The sequence below is a fragment of the Echiichthys vipera genome (genome assembly GCF_963691815.1).
Source record: "Echiichthys vipera genome assembly, chromosome: 2".
Classification (NCBI taxonomy): domain Eukaryota; kingdom Metazoa; phylum Chordata; class Actinopteri; order Perciformes; family Trachinidae; genus Echiichthys; species Echiichthys vipera.
This window is the reverse complement of record NC_139827.1, coordinates 5011325-5028698: the sequence shown is the minus strand read 5'-3', so window position 1 is coordinate 5028698 and position 17374 is coordinate 5011325. Positions and strand designations below refer to the sequence as shown.

At 39.5% G+C, this 17374-nt stretch overlaps 2 protein-coding genes across 2 annotated transcripts in view; one reads left to right on the top strand and one right to left on the bottom strand.

Moving 5' to 3' along the window:
• Window positions 1-228: 228 nt before the first annotated feature.
• Window positions 229-6266, top strand: mrpl4 (mitochondrial ribosomal protein L4). The gene is made up of 9 exons (XM_083930646.1): window positions 229-403; window positions 2232-2313; window positions 2691-2862; window positions 2982-3033; window positions 3262-3379; window positions 3561-3667; window positions 4603-4712; window positions 4793-4866; window positions 6030-6266. Exons 1-9 carry the CDS (start codon window positions 356-358, stop codon window positions 6173-6175), a joined length of 909 nt encoding a protein of 302 aa, XP_083786772.1. The 5' UTR covers window positions 229-355; the 3' UTR covers window positions 6176-6266.
• hyls1 (HYLS1 centriolar and ciliogenesis associated) overlaps window positions 6195-17374 on the bottom strand; it is a gene marked incomplete at its 5' end in the record, with an annotated part of 11582 nt that continues 402 nt past the window's right edge. The window contains 9 exons of the mRNA XM_083930635.1: window positions 6195-6434; window positions 10661-10687; window positions 10838-10919; window positions 11083-11137; window positions 11234-11279; window positions 11368-11534; window positions 14899-14954; window positions 15940-16163; window positions 17199-17266. Coding sequence (XP_083786761.1) covers window positions 6300-6434; window positions 10661-10687; window positions 10838-10919; window positions 11083-11137; window positions 11234-11279; window positions 11368-11534; window positions 14899-14954; window positions 15940-16163; window positions 17199-17266 — 860 coding nt within the window. The 3' untranslated portion in view covers window positions 6195-6299. The remainder of the gene's footprint in view (window positions 6435-10660; window positions 10688-10837; window positions 10920-11082; window positions 11138-11233; window positions 11280-11367; window positions 11535-14898; window positions 14955-15939; window positions 16164-17198; window positions 17267-17374) is intronic.

Sequence of the window (17374 nt, the reverse complement as noted above, 5' to 3'; positions counted from 1 at the left end):
TAAAATACTAAAATAAAATAAAATACTTTAATAAAACTTAAATACTAAAATAAAATTAAAATACTAAAATAAAATGAAAACGCAAAAATAAAATTAAATACTTAAATAAAACTTAAATACTAAAATAAAATGAAATACTAAAATAAAATAATAAAAGAAAATAATTCCACCTCCAGCCGTTAGATGTCGCAACTGTTTCCGCCTGACGTCATCAAGGCGCGCCAACACTAACACAACACACCACGACCTTCCGTTGTTGCCGAACGGTCGTTGGTTCCGTTTCAAATGTGTGTTTAAAACGATTCAGGAGTGTTTTAAGTGTGTTTGTGTGACTGCGGGAGACTCGTGGGCAGAAATGCTCCGGTGCTGTGTCGTGGTTTGCGGCAGAGGAGTCGCTAAAAGGGTGAGTTTGAGCTTTGAACCGGAGTGAACATGGAGGCTGTTACGTTCCTGTGAGCTGGAGAACACGTTAATGAAACTATGTAGCTGACAGATATCACCGGGAACCCTCCCCAGTTCATTACTGACACACACGCTTTCTGAAATGTGTTTAAATAAGGAAATTAGGCACTTTTTAAATTAAATATGAGCTATTTTTTTATCATTTTCAACATCAGACACGTGAACACTGGAAATAAAACAGGTGCCGTGTTCAGCACCCCTGTCGTGAAATGCACCCCCTCCATTAAAGGTGATATTCTGGATCAGAAGGCTGTTGTTTCCACCTATAGGAGTAGTTTATATACAGGTAACCCACAACGGTCAGAACATTGGTTACTTACAGTCTTTGAACAGGTAATATACAGGTAACCTAATTAAAAACACACACTTTTGAACCTATGAATTGCCAGAAAAGCTGGGATTATATTTAGGAAACACTGAGTCAAATACATTCAAGATCCATTTAACTCATTTTGTAATTATGGCTGCAGGATATTTCCACAGAACATACAAAAAGGTGTTGTTTTGTGTTCGCTATTATCCAAGTTTGTGATTTTAAACTCTTTAAAAATAGTTTAAAGACTGTAAGTAACCAATGCTCTGACCGTTGTGGGTTACCTGTATATATAAATATATACCTGTATATATTTGCTGACCCACTACTGCTGTTACAAAATAATTTCCCAGTCTGGGATCATTAGAGTAATTCTATTCTACTCTATATAAACTACTCCTATAGGTGGAAACAACAGCCTTCTGGACCAGTAAAGCACCTGTAATGCGAGGGGGTGCACCTGTTCAAAACTTTCATTTTGTTTACATTTTAGTCAAAGGTTTTTAAACATATCTTTTTATTTCTTCACAAATCAGAAAACACTGTCAGCAGCATTATATCACCCTATGATTTAACAAGAATTTCCGAAAATGTAATAACGCCTGGAAATGTAATAAAATCTGCTCTTAACTCCATCGAAAATATACTAAAATACAATAATGCAATAAAATATCCTGACTATATCTAATAACATTTTTACTCATAATGTCATACCTTATTACATACATTACATACCTTATTACATTTTCCATGTTTTTCAGAATAAAATGTTGTATAAATCAATATTTTTGTATCGTTGTGATGATACATATGTCATATAGAATATAAGCCATAATCTTGTTGTTGTTTTATCCCCCCCCCTCCCACAACCAATTCAAAAAGTTAGTCTGGAGCCCTGCTGTTTTTTTATATTTTAAAAGTTCCATATAATTACAATTCTATATAGTTACAATCAGATATAGTTTAGAAAATATTTGAAATATATATGAAAAATGTCCATTATTTAGAGATGAAGGTGACGTCTTCAAATTGAAATATTGAAATATAATTCCTCGAAATATTCCATTTATGATACGAAACCGAAAATGAGCAAATCCTCAACAAGGAGAAGCTTCAGGTTACTTTTCTGTCAACTGACTATTTCATTAATAGATATTAATCAAATAGTTATTTTGGTAAAGTTAGTAGTAAGTAGAAGAAAATTATTATTTTTTGTTATGTAATATTTTAACAAAATAAACAACATCAGTCTTGGCTATGGTAACATGTGATTTTTATTTTAACAGCTTGTGTGTGAAACGGTATAAAATCTAAATTATTGGACCATGTATCTGTGTCCTAACTACGCGTTCAGGATGCAGGGCTGACAGGCGTCTGATCATAATTGTGTCATTTCAGCACTAAAGATGAGATTAGCAGACCATGTGATTTCCTGTTGTCTCCTCCTGCTCCTCAGTTCGCCTCGTCCTTCTCCAGCGAGAGCGCTCTGCCGCCCAATTTACTGCTGCCCACCAACCTGGTGGATCCGGCCAGATTAAGTGAGTGGAGACTTCACAGTTCCTATTTAAGGGCGACTGTGGCTCAGAGGAAGAGTGGGTTGTCCTCCATTCGAGAGATTGGCAGTTCAATCCCCACCTCCCCTGGTCCACATGTCTAAGTATCCTTAGGCAAGACACTGAACCCCGAATTGCTCCCTGTGCTGCGCATGGGTGTGTAAATGTGGTGTGAATGGTTACATTAGATTAGATGGTCTGTAGATGTCCACTGCCATCAGTGTGAATGTCTGTGTGAACGGGTGAATGTGTCAAACACTGTGAAAGCACCTTGAGTAGTCAGACAGAAGAAAGGCGCTTTATAAGTACAAGTCCATTTTATTTCATGTATTAGTCTGACCGCCTGTATTTGACTCCTGCAGAGCGTCCCCCTCCTCCCGCAGACTGCTCGCTGCCTCTTCTGAGGAAGTGCGACGCCGCCGTTCCAGCTCACCTGAGCCCCGTTCAGGTGTGGGTGGACTCTCTGGAGAGCCGGGAAGACGAGCCGCTGGGTTTGGCTCAGCTCCACCCGGACGTGTTTGCGGTGCCTCCTAGGTAAAAAAAAGCTGACGTCACATTGATGAAGCCCTTCCCTTTGGTCAGGAGAGTGTTGTTGTTGGCTCTGGTGTAACATCAACAGAAATCTGAGTTGTGTTTGTGTTCTCTCCTCTCAGGCTCGATATCCTCCATGAGGTCGAAACATGGCAGAGAAACTATCAAAGAATTGTAAGTTTCTGATTCAGTCATTTAAAAAAATATGTTTTTTGTCAGACGCTGTAACTCTGGACGCTTTCAGGCTTCAGCCTCCTCTCGATAACTTAAGGAAATGTGTAGTTTTTAATAGAGAGACTGTGTCAGAAATGCCACAAAGAAATCTGAAACTGCCCCTGAAGAAGCGTGTCAACCAACCAGAGTTACATATGCACTTCACTAACAGCTGTTTTGACCTCTCAGAGCCACGCCAACACCAAGATCAGGTCAGAGGTCAGGGGCGGAGGCAGGAAACCCTGGAACCAGAAAGGAAGTGGAAGAGCTCGTCACGGAAGCATCCGATCGCCGCTCTGGAGAGGAGGTGACTGTCTTTAGTTCTTCTGAACTCTGAAAGCTTCATGAATCTTTACAAGCCGCGACATTGACGCCGGTGTTGTTTCACTGCGTTAGTCTTGTTTTCTTTCCTGCACTTGTTTGATCTCCAGTGATTCTCAGCTCATAGATTCGAGAAGGTCTGATAACAGCTGATGTGTTTGTCTCAGGCGGCGTGGCGAACGGACCCAGAGGCCCGACCAGTTACTTCTACATGCTGCCCATGAAGGTTCGAGTGCAAGGTCTCAAAGTGGCTCTGAGCTCCAAGCTGACGCAGGTAACTGACACTTAAACCACGTTTAATGTCTGTTTTAAAACAGCATTAATGTTTATTTACTGTGCTTTGGCTTGAGCTATTGAAAGTGCACAGAGCCAAATCACGTGGAGTGTTTTCTTTCATGTTACCTGTACATAAGTTAACGTTGTGAATCATACGGGCCACCTTAAATCAAACTATTCTGTACTGTCTTCTCACTTTGAGGAAGAGCACTGTATCACTGATCAGCTGATCACCGGCGATCACAACCCATTCAGTGTTAAGTCCCCTCCAAAGTCTGGTAAATCCCTCTGGGGCCTTTTTTGTTATGGAAACACGGCGAGTGAGAGGGCGTGCCCTGACACTTTCTGAACTTTCACCCTAATGGAAACACACCTATGGTATAGTATGTCGAAAAAATTCATAGAAGAAGAATTCCTTTATTAGTCCCGCGAATGGGGAAATTCTATTTATTCACTCTATTATTTTTCATGTTACACACACACAGGCCCGAAATACACACACATGCATAGACAGGACCTATATACATGCAATTAATGGAGAGTTGTTAGAGCGAGGGGGCTGCCAGTGACCGGCACCCCGAGCACTGGAGAGACACTCCAGTGCCCAGGAGATGAACTGGCACCTCTCCAGCCACCAGTCCACACTCCATTCATGGTCCACACAGGGACTCGAACCAGCAACCCTCCAGTTCCCAGCTGGACTGAGCTACTACCGCCCCATAGTATAGTATGTCGAAAAAACCATGACTGTATTTGTCCGACAAACAGTCCGAATCCCAAGATATTTACTTTACTATCAGACATGAGAAAAGCAGTGAATCTTAACATTTGAGAAGCTCAAACCACTGAATATTTAGCACTTTTGATCTTTTAAAAAATGACACAATTGTCTTATTCTTTATTCTCTCATCTTTGTTTAATTTCCCCCCTTAGCAATACCTTTACTTCGTTGACTCTCTGAACATCCCCTCGCCCGACCCTCAGTACCTGCTGGACCTCATCAGTCACAAACACTGGGGAGAGTCGGTGTTGATAGTCGACGTGTGAGTATCATCACCTGTAAAACAACCCTTTTACTTCTGTGGTTTCACTCATGTGCTGACGATGATCCTGTTGCTTTCAGAGGTGAAGAGTTTCCTGAGAATATCCTTCGGGCGACAGCGAGTCTGAAGACCGTGAACCTTATCCCAGCCATCGGTGAGTTAACTCCTCTTTACGCTATCGGAAAAAGGTGAAGTAATGCACATGCTTTTCTTGTGGTAAAGCTCTGTTGCACTGCGCTGGAAGTCCACATTCAAGGGGACTGATTTTGTGGAGGGACTTTTCTAAAATCAGTGTATTAGATGAGAGTTAGCACGCCACCAGTTTGGAGAAGCGAAGTAATAAAAAGTATTTTCACAACTTCACGTCGCTGTCGAGCTGTTTTAACATGACACCATTATTTAAAACTTCAACATGTTTAATTAAAGACAATCAGGATAGGGATGGGAGTTGTTTTGAATACTTTATTGATCTGAGTTCTGCTTATTTTTCCGATTCTTGATTAGTTTTTCATGTAGGGAAAAAAGTCGGCCTTCTCAGGTTTTAATTATCTGAACACAGTGTAGCCTTTATGGTGCTATAAGCCTGTGAATGTTCTCATTTGTCCAGGTCGTCGTTATCCTCAAAGCAATTTCAGTCAAAAGCAACTGGACTTGGTTATTTGTCTTGTCTAAAGAACAACTGTTCACAAAAGGCCTCCTGTGACTCCAACGACGGTCGTTTGGACTCAATAGAGCGCTAACGAAGTCCAAACCTACTTCCCACCAACGACGGTCGTTGGCACTTGGAGCACAAAGGGTTCCAGTGGCATCATCGGCCTTTTGAGAGGTTAAATACCTGGATCTCACACCAGTTAGTTGGACCAGTCCCAGCCTGGTCCTGGTCCCAGCCTGGTCCTGGTCCTGGTCCCAGCCTGGTCCTGGTCCAGTCCCAGCCTGGTCAGATGCGTACATGAACTGATGAAGCCTCTTGATTAAGAGGTGAAACGTCTTCCTGACAAATAACCAAGTCCAGTTGCTTTTGACTGAAATTGCTTTGAGGGTTCATGGTGCTAGTTTTATTATAACATGCAGCATGGGACCATTTCTTCCTCTCCGCCATGACGACTCCTTGTTGGAACTTTTCCAGCAGCGTAGACACCAGTTTGACGTCGCTGATTTTGCAACATGTCAGCATCGATAAAACAAATCGATGAGCTCAGAGGCGTATGATTCTGGTTCTGGATTCCCATCCCTAACCACGTAGCAAATTAAGTCTTTAAGGTCTTGAAAGAACGTCTGTAGAAGTGAACGTTATGTTTTTGTGCTTTCTCTGGTCAGGTCTGAACGTCCACAGCATGCTGAAACATGAAGCAGTCGTCTTCACTCTGGAAACTGTCAAGTTTCTGGAAGACAAGCTGCTCTGGCACGACCAGCGCTACACCCAGCTGTACCCGTTTAAATTGCCCTACACAGATTTACCATAACAACCTGTAATATATTGACTGACTGCAATGTTTACTTCATGTGTTTATTATGTTTGGCATAAAAAATCAATCAATAAATAATGGCTATAATAAAAAAAGACGCAAAGTTGTATGAAGCAAAGGCCTAAAATTGATAACTGAATTTGTGTGGAAGGACACCGTTGGCCAAGTCGTTCCTGATTTCCCAGCGCAGAGCCGAGCGCTTCTTCTCTGTTGGCACGATGTAGGTGTTCGGCGTGTAAACCCTCCGAGGTTTTGGCTGCAACACAGAAGAAGGACAGGCCTCTTTATACATGTTATTCATGGAGAGATGTCAGAGCGAGGGGGCTGCCAGTGACTGACGCCCTGAGCAGTTGGGGATTTGGTGCTTTGTTCAACAGCACCTCAGCACTGCCAAGGAGATGAACTGACACCTCTTGAACCACCAGTCCACACTCCATACATTGTCCACCCTTGGTGTTGAACCTGCAACCCTACGGTTCCCAACCAAGTCACCTATGGGTTGAGCTACTGCCGCCCCATTAAAACAACCATCAAGTTGTCTCTGAACGTGTCGTATTTTATAATAAGTGTCAGTGTAGCATGTGGAAATAAAGTCCTGAAAATAAAAAAATCAGAGTAAAACATGTCGAAAAAAGTCCTGAAATTAAAAAAAAATCAGAGTAAAACATGTCGAAAAAAGTCCTGAAAATAAAAAAATCAGAGTAAAACATGTCGAAAAAAGCCCTGAAAATAAAAAAAAATCACAGTAAAACATGTCAAAAAAAGTCCTGAAAATAAAAAAATCACAGTAAAACATGTCAAAAAAGTCCTGAAAATAGAAAAATCACAGTAAAACATGTCGAAAAAAGTCCTGAAAAAAAAAATCAGCGTATAAAAAATGTCGAAAAAATTCCCCCAAAAATCAAAACATGTCAAAAAAAGTCCTGAAAAAAAAAATCGTAGTAAAACATGTCAAAAAAAGTCCTGAAAATAAAAAAATCACAGTAAAACATGTCGCAAAAAGTCCTGGAAATAAAAAAATCAAAGTAACACATGTTGAAAAAAGTCCTGAAAAAAAGAAAAATCACAGTAAAACATGTGGAAAAAGTCCTGAAAATTGAAAAATCTGAGTAAAACATGTCGAAAAAAGTCCTGAAAATAAAAAAATCAGAGTAAAACATGTTGAAAAAAGTCCTGAAAAATAAAAAAATTATAGTAAAACATGTTGAAAAAAGTCCTGAAAAATTAAAAAATCGTAGTAAAACATGTCGAAAAAAGTCCTGAAAATAAAAAAAACATTGTAAAACATGTCGAAAAAAGTCCTGAAAAAAAGAAAAATCGTAGTAAAACATGTCAAAAAAAGTCCTGAAAAAAAAATCGTAGTAAAACACGTCGGAAAAAGTCCTGAAAATAATAAAATCAGAGTAAAACACGTCGAAAAAAGTCCTGAAAAATAAAATCTGAGTAAAACATGTCGAAAAAAGTCCTGAAAATGAAAAATCAGAGTAAAACACGTCGAAAAAAGTCCTGAAAATGAAAAAATCAAAGTAAAACATGTCGAAAAAAGTCCTGAAAATGAAAAATCAGAGTAAAACACGTCGAGAAAAGTCCTGAAAATAAAAAAAACATTGTAAAACATGTCGAAAAAAGTCCTGAAGATAAAAATCTGAGTAAAACATGTCAAAAAAAGTCCTGAAAATAAAAAAATCTGAGTAAAACAAGTCAAAAAAAGTCCTGAAAATAAAAAAAATCACAGTAAAACATGTCGAAAAAAGTCCTGAAAATAAAAAAATCAGAGTAAAACATGTCAAAAAAAGTCCTGAAAATAAAAAAATCTGAGTAAAACAAGTCAAAAAAAGTCCTGAAAATAATAAAATCAGAGAAAACATGTCGAAAAAAGTCCTGAAAATAAAAAAATCATAGTAAAACATGTCGAAAAAAGTCCTGAAAATAAAAAAAGTCAAAGTAAAACATGTCGAAAAAAGTCCTGAAAATAAAAAAATCTGAGTAAAACACGTCGAAAAAAGTCCTGAAAATAAAAAATCAGAGTAAAACACGTCGAAAAAAGTCCTGAAAATAAAAAAATCAAAGTAAAACATGTTGAAAAAAGTCCTGAAAAATAAAAAAATTATAGTAAAACATGTTGAAAAAAGTCCTGAAAAATTAAAAAATCAAAGTAAAACATGTCGAAAAAAGTCCTGAAAAAAAGAAAAATCAGAGTAAAACATGTCGAAAAAAGTCCTGAAAATAAAAAAATCAGAGTAAAACATGTCGAAAAAAGTCCTGAAAATAAAAAAAATCATAGTAAAACACGTCGAAAAAAGTCCTGAAAATAAAAAAATCAGGGTAAAACATGTCGAAGAAAGTCCTGAAAAAAGAAAAATCAGAGTAAAACATGTCGAAAAAAGTCCTGAAAATAAAAAAATCTGAGTAAAACATGTCGAAAAAAGTCCTGAAAAAAGAAAAATCAGAGTAAAACATGTCGAAAAAAGTCCTGAAAATAAAAAAAATCAGAATAAAACATGTCGAAAAAAGTCCTGGAAATAAAAAAATCTGAGTAAAACATGTCGAAAAAAGTCCTGAAAAAAGAAAAATCAGAGTAAAACATGTCGAAAAAAGTCCTGAAAATAAAAAAAATCAGAATAAAACATGTCGAAAAAAGTCCTGAAAATAAAAAAATCAGGGTAAAACATGTTGAAAAAAGTCCTGAAAATAAAAAAATCAGGGTAAAACATGTTGAAAAAAGTCCTGAAAATAAAAAAATCAGAATAAAACATGTTGAAAAAAGTCCTGAAAATAAAAAAATCAGGGTAAAACATGTTGAAAAAAGTCCTGAAAATAAAAAAATCAGAGTAAAACATGTCGAAAAAAGTCCTGAAAATAAAAAAAATCAGAATAAAACATGTCGAAAAAAGTCCTGAAAATAAAAAAATCAGGGTAAAACATGTTGAAAAAAGTCCTGAAAATAAAAAAATCAGAGTAAAACATGTCGAAAAAAGTCCTGAAAATAAAAAAAATCAGAGTAAAACATGTCGAAAAAAGTCCTGAAAAATAAAAAATCATAGTAAAACATGTCGAAAAAAGTCCTGAAAATAAAGAAAAATCAGAGTAAAACACGTCGAAAAAAGTCCTGAAAATAAAAAAATCATAGTAAAACATGTCGAAAAAAGTCCTGAAAATAAAAATCAGAGTAAAACATGTCAAAAATAGTCCTGAAAATAAAAATCAGAGTAAAACACGTCGAATAAAAGTTCTGAAAATAGAAAAAGTCAAAGTAAAACACGTCGAAAAAGTCTGTCATTTTGAAAAAGTCAGGAAAAAGTATAGCATGCCAGAATAAAATGACACAATTATCACAATCGTTCCTGTATTGTGTGATCAGCTACATTGCAACACCTAGATACATGTTCACTCAGGTAAACAGTAACTTAGTCACATTTGAAAAGTTTACACGTGTGTTTTTAACCATCACACAAGAAGTGAAACCTTCAACACCATCATTACGTTTGGGAGATAGCACCAAGTCCCGTACTTCCCCCTCCTCACACAAAACTCTTCACTCGTGACTTTAACAGATAAAAAATGAAGGAAACACTGGACATCACAACCTGACTGAGAAAAGGATCAGAAGCACTCAAATGGCCGTCGGACAGAGATGACATCATCATTAAAAGTGCTGACAAGGAAAGGTTTGTGTACGGGGCAAAGATAAATATATACATTTCTAAAATCCGACACCCACTTCAGACAGCGACTGTGCAGAGGTGAGAAAGTACGCCACAATACTCAGTATTACTCCATGCCCCTATCAAATCCAATGGACAACATGGGAAGAGTGCTAAAGCAGCTACTCAATATGGGAAAAGATCACAATTGATTTTTTTTTACCATGCCAACACCCATGTTTTCCATCTTTTTATGTGCTCCCAAAAGTCCACAAACACCTGGAAAATCCACCCGGTAGACCCGTCATCAGTGAGAAGGATTCAATCACAGAACCTGGTTCTAAATATGTGGGTCACTACATTAAACCTTTTGTTGCAAAGCTGCGTCCTTACACTCAGGACAGCACCCAGGTCTTAAACGAGACGGCACAAATAAAGAACATTGGTTCTTGCATAATGTAGGTAGAGTCATCACAGCCACATTATCCATGAGGAAGGGCTGGAAAAGTAACTTTTTTTGATTATTTCAGAAGTAAAATTCCTTCAGGAGCCTGATGGTGCTTCTAGACTGCCCCTGCTGGCTCCTCCTGCTGGCCTGGAGGAGCACTGCACAGACCTAAGGATTCACAGCTGAACTTGATTTTATTCTACGTGCTTGGACGTGGATCTTGTCTTCACGCATCCTCAGGAAGGAGCAGCTGACACGCGTTGGTATTAAATTGCACCCGTTACAACTTGTTTTTAACTTTTCAAACCCACTTTTTTTCTTTTAGATTAGAAATGATTTTGGCACAGAACATGTTCCAACTTTACAAAGAATATTTGGAGAGATACTCACGGGAGGAGGCTGGTATGCAAGTCGCTCCTGTAAACAAACACAACACTTGTTAAAGCCAAACGGTCACTTTACCATCAAAATGTACTTTAATTATGAAGTATGCATCTGATACTAATGGAGTACATTTTTATACATTTCTATACACTTTATTTTCCTATTCATGATATATTTTCCTACCTTAATCTCCCAGCGGAGATCTCTCCTGTCCTTCTCTCCCGGAAGTTTAAACATTTCCCAGAGCTGCTTGTACTGAAAGTACCTGCAGACAGAAAACAACAGTCACCCATCGGATCAACAGGAATCTGACAGGACTAAAAACGAGTCATCAGTTTCAGTTCATCAGGTTTCTTCTCATATTTTATGTAGGTATGAGTCTTTGTACCAGAATTGCGCACCTGTAAATTGTTGCATCTTTAACTTACTTTGCCACTGGGTCTGTTTTCTTTACGGTTTGCTGACTCATCACTGGTCGGATGACTGAAACGTCCAAACAAATTTCACAAATTATAAAAAAACATTTAGGGTCATAAACACAATAACACAAATTGGTACGTTGGGTTTCTGTTGACTCACAGGATTTGGGTTTGGGTCTGAGGTCGCCTTCACTTTGAGCTCGAACCTGTCCAAAATCAAACAACAGGTAAGCGATTTTTAGAAACTGTGGATACTCGTCTGCCACCACATTCCTGGGAGACTACATTACCCACCATGCCTCTCATGTAGGATTCAAAGGCGCTGAAAGAGAGTCCCTCTGTCTCTGAGCTGTGCGTGTCACTCTGACTGATTACGTCGTCATTCTCCGTTTGAAAGTCGCGACGAGCCGACGTGGATAAACGGAGATCGGCCAGTCGTTCCTCCAGACAGCTCGCTGCGTCTGCACAGAAACAACACGCAGAACAGTCAATGACATTATCAGGGTTTTACAGCCCTGTTTTTAACATAATCAGAGTTTTCCAGCTGGAGGAAGGACTCCAGTACCAGGACCAGTACCCTTTCAGTCATGAGGCTGCCTGTAATTTTAGTCTGAAACTGCATCTGTGATCTTGGCTTTATCCATTTTTGGTGGCTGACTGAAAATGAGCAAGATTCTTCAAAATTTGACCATGGGGTTGTTGTGGTAATCTCTTTAGTTTACTAATTAATCGTGAATCATTAGATTTCTGAATCTAAACAAAAGAAAATAAGTTTCTTCTTATTTCTGACAAACTGTTGGCCAATACCTAAAACTACAAATACTCGATTATGTCCCAAAAAAGAACAGAAACTTAGCAGCAATGATTTTATGTTCAACGGAGTTTAAAAGAAATTTGAAAAGAAAACATCTTCAAATATCAACACTTTCCCTTGGAGGGATGCAGCTGCAGTTGTGAGGATGAAAAGTCAACACTTTTGATCACATCATGTTTTTTTAAATGACAAGCGTGAAAACTAGAGACGCACTGATCGATCAGCCCAATTATGAACATATAACTGAAGTCTCCATTAAAGAAAAGGTTCCAAAATGTTTTGCGTGAGATGTCAATTATAGTTCGGAAATCAGCTGGGAGGACCTTTGGAAAATCGGAAAATGGCCGAGAAATTTGCAATCACCGGATTTCTATTTCAAACGGTTGAGTCTTGAGTCAAATGGATGGACACACAATGCCTTCAGCAGTTACTTCCTCAGAGAAAGAAGGTAAGGAAGATTATTTTGATCTGAGATGGTTTTTAGGAAGAAGTCGTCCCTTGAGTTGTAGCCTTTTAACTAACCGACATTGACACTGGAGAGACATGGGAAACTAGTTACCCTTCTTCTGTCTGAGGTTTCCTTCGAACTCCTCACACATCTTGTTGAACGTCATCTGGCTGAAATCCACTTTAGAGTCAATAAACTTGATGTCTTTGTTGCTTGAAGACTCGTCTGGATCCTCCACTTTGTCCTCAACTTCTTTAAGGTCCGGCACCTCTTCTTCTAGCCTTTCATATGGTTTGACTCCATCTTTGTTCTTTCTTTCCAAATTATTCCCATCGAATCTGCCTTCAACTACGGCGTTGCAACATTGTTGTTCCTCTGAGGTTGCAATTGTCACTTTATCATTGGATGCACCATGTACATCATTTTCAAATTCCTCCTCAGCTGCCTGGTCGATGTCTTCTTCTGGTTTCATGCGTGTGATGTCCACCTTTTCGTGCAGATCGAAATCCCCGCAACGAGCCACATTAGCTTCAGGCTCCGCGGCTGCTAACGCGCTCACTGGACGAGCATCAATGAACCCTGACTCTGTGGGTTCGATGTAGAACCCGCCAAAGCTGCACATTGAACGATCGTCCTCTTCGTCGTCCCTCATCTCGGAAAGATCTCCCCGACTGTCTTGATCAAACTCTGTTATGGTGTGGTCGTCTCTGTAGTCTCCTCCGTCGTGCTCCTCCGGTCTGTAGGTGCCGTAGCCAGAGGTCATCAGACTTGGAGCAGGGCTATCAGAACTGCTGCAACACCTTTCTTTGTAGTCGTTATTACTTCCAACCTCAAAACTCTCTCCGTTGATGTTGACCTGGTTGTTCAGTTCAAGGGTTTCCTTCTCTGGGGCCTCCTGGAACGAGTCGCCTGCATCCCCAACAGGTTTGGACCCTTCCTTGGAACCACCAACAGAAGTTAAGTCTTCCTCGCCAATCTTCGCTTCCTCCTCATCCTCTGAAGCCTCCCGGTAAGAATCCTCGGAATCAACAACAGAGGTATCGTCTTCCTCACCAATCTTCGCTTCCTCCTCATCTTCCGAATCCTCCTGGTAAGATTCCTCTGCACTCACAGGTTTTGAGTCTTCCTCGCCACTCTCCTCCTCTTCTGAGGATTCTTGGTAAGAGTCTTTTGCATCGCTAACAGGGGTTGAGTCTTCCTCGCCAATCCTCACTTCCTCCTCCTCCTCCTCCTCCTCCTCTGAGAGTTCTTGGAAAGAGTCTTCTGCACCATCAACAGGTTTTGAGTCTTCCTCGTCACTCTCCTCCTCCTCCTCCTCTGAGGATTCTTGGTAAGAGTCTTCTGACTCACTAACAGGAGTTGAGTCTTCTTCCGTAAACTTCACCTCCTCCTCCTCGTCCTCCGAAGCCTCCCCGTAAGAGTCCTCAGAATCACCAACAGGTTTTGAGTCTTCCTCGACAATCTCCTCCTCCTCCTCCTCCTCCTCCTCCTCCTCTGAGGATTCTTGGTAAGAGTCTTCTGCATCGCTAACAGGGGTTGAGTCTTCCTCGACAGTCTTCACCTCCTCCCCTGAAGCCTTCTGGGGGGTGTCCTCGGCATCTGCAACAGGTTTGGACTTTTCCTCGCTGATCACTCGCTCAATCTCCTCCTCCTCCTCCTCTGAAGCCTTCTGGTGGGAGTCCTCTGCACTGGCAACAGATTTGGACTTTTCCTCGTGGGTCACTCGTTCAAGCTTCACCACCTCCTTCTCTTCTTCTTCCTGACGCTCTCCATCAGACCAAAAAGAGGAGTTGAGGCAATCCTTGTCATCGTCGTTATCATCGTCCCACTGAGTGCCGTACATTTTGTACATGTTGGCGACTTGCACTCCTCCTGAGGTGTGTGATCCGTGGAGGCAGAGGGCTTAACAGAAGCAGCTAAGAGGATTAAGCTGATATCCAGGAGCTGCTTCTTCTTCTGCCGAGGCCTTCAACTCATGCTGAGACAGCTCAAACTGCAGGTGACCAACGGGATTACACCTTTTCTCTCTGCGATTATTCCTTTCATACGGTTTTATCCATGATAATAGGAACTCAGCACTGGGATAGACAGTAGTAGTTATTCAACCACAAGGAAAACTGTGTTTATTGTCTTAATTGATGTTTTTATGCTGAAATGTTCTTTCTTGTGGGAACTTTTGATGTGAAACGTTTTGTGAAATGTGTTACTTTGTGATAATAAAAAAAAAGCGTATAATATTCTGTATTTCCAGCGAAATAGATAGCACTTCTAATAACTTGTTCAATGCTTTTAGGAATTTAAATGGTGCATCTCTAACTTTAGAAGCAGAATCTTTCAAATCTGTTCTTAAAACATATTTTTTAATCAGAGCTTTTTAATTGATTTACTTTTGACTATTAATTTATAAAATGTCTATATTATATTGGTCCACTCTTTTGTTTCCTGATAATTAATTGTTGTTAATGTGCAGATCTGTGTGATGCACTTTCTATCCTGGGTTTGGAAAATGATCTTTAAATAAATATTATCGTACAATTATAGATTACAATGACGTTTGCATTACCTGAGTCTTCACTGTAGACTGATTCATCGCAGACGAGCGATTGTCCTTTATGTTTCCTGAAAGTGGAAAAAAACATTTGTATTATTGTTACATTTAAAAAAGGATCTTTTCTAACGGCTTGCTCCAGAGAGGACGAAACGCTTCCTCTCTCTAATTTGGTGATTGACTTCATGGTGAATTCAAATCCTCTGTTGTGTCTGAGAGCTGTTAAGTTTTAAATTGAAGCCTCTTTTAAATCTGTGTCTTTATTTCAATGTGTCAGACATTTCCTGTTTCTATTATTAATTCAATTTTATCAACAAAATCTAACCGATAACTTGGGACAGTTATTAATTCTTGTCATTTATCAAACAAAAAGACAAAACTGGTTGTAAAATATTGCTCCAGTTTTAAATCACTTTAGATGAAAACATTTGGATTTATTTGACTGCAGGTCAGAAACAAAAACCTATAAAGACATCACCCAAGGGTTCTGCTTTTTGTTTGTCGTTTTTATAATAATTATTATTATTGACATTTTATAGACTTTCAACTAACTGAAAAAAAATTTGATTATCAATATTAAAAATGATAATGAATTAAAGGCAACTGTACACAAAATAGCATCTTTATGGAAAGTAAGGCCTGTAGAAATGAACAGTGGGAATTATTTCCAGTGTGCAGATAAAAAAGGGAAGCAACAGACCCACAACTCTGATGCAGTTGTTTTAAATTCATCTGTTTTGTGTGTCTCTCTCTTCTGAGATCACACGTCTCAGTTTATTTTTAAAATTTTTCCAGTTTTCTGTAAACAAAGTTAATATTTGAAGGATATCTGAGCTACTGTTAGACTTAATTTGAACAAATTTGTTAAAGATGTTTTCATGATTTGCCTGATGTTTTGTGTTTGTGACACAATCCAACAATATCTCATTCATCTCTATTTTTCACAGATGGATTGGCGCGTAAAAAGTATTATGATACTTGAGAAACAAATTAATTAGTTTAAAAAAACGCAGAATGAACAGGCACATATCCCTCCATGAGTCTTATTAAGATTACCTCAGGACTTTTCTCTTGATGAAGCGTCCTTCGTGGGATTCAGGCGTGGATGCGTAGCTGTCACTGAGCGGTGGGTGGAGGCTGTCGTCAGGATCCTCCTCCACATGCAGCCTGCTGGGAGCGCCTGGAGGCAGCCGGAGCTTCAGCGCCACCGAGTGTCGAGCGTACGAGTCACAGCGTCCCTGCTGCTGTTCATAGTCTCCGTTCTGATAGGTGGGGAACACCTGCTTTAAATTATACATAGAATTAATCAATCACACGTGATTGGGTGGATCTTTCAGTCTTGTCTTCATTTTTATTTGGTTTTACAATCACACAAACCTTCCCAGGGCTCTCACACCTTCTTAAACAACATATTTGATTGTTTGTGTGACTTTGTTGTTTAGAAAGAGTTAGTGATTTACAAGACAAACAATCTGGCAGGTAGACTCCTGTGTTCTGTGAAGTAAAATCACTGTTTTTGTTGAAAGAGTCTGGTGGCTTTGAAGAGAGCGGTATAACAGCTGCAATTTCAGGGCTATCTGATGCCTAAGTACAGCGGTGAACATTCATTCATTCATTCATCTTCAATCGCTTGTCGAGGTCGTGGGGGGCTGGAGCCGATTCCAGCTGACATCGGGCGTGAGGCGGGTACACCCTGGACAGGACGCCAGTCTATCACAGGGCACATAGAGACGAACAGAGACAGACAACCATTCACACCTACGGGCAATTTAGAGTCATCACTGAACCGAACACCTGCACGTCTTTGGACTGTGGGAGGAAACCGGAGAACCCGGAGAAAACCCACGCAGACACAGGGAGAACATGCAAACTCCACACAGAAGGGCCATGCTGGGATTCGAACCAGGAACCCTCTCGCTGTGAGGCGACAGTGCTGACATTTTAGTGTACAGCCATACACTTAAATAGATTTTTAGGTGTCTAAATACGTTTAGCTGATGCACCTGTCCAAAGCAATACATTGCTTACTTTCCGTGCATGACTTACTGTGAAAGTGTGATAAAGAAATGTTTCAGATTTCAAAAGGGATGCTACATTTCTTTTTCACTTAATTAATAAATTGTTACACTGACATATAAAGAATTGCCCAAATTGTAAACTCGTTCTCTGGCTCTCGGCAACTCTAGAAAGAAGCCCTCTCTTGGTTCTGAGGGGCCGACACTAAAGTGTTGTGTGAGTGTTCATCATTGATGTTTGAGACTGTGTCACACATCAGATTAAAAAATAGATAAATGTAATATGTGGGTAACACTTACCTGTCTGTCGTGTTTTCCGGCATGTAACGAAAAACCCTCACCAGAGCCTTCGAAGTAGCACGGACTGACTGTGAAAAAAGTTTACATACAACACTTTTTAGGAGAAATCTTACAATGTTAAACGTGATTGCTGACATGCTGTGTTTAGAGAGAGGTGCTAAAGTTATAAAATACAT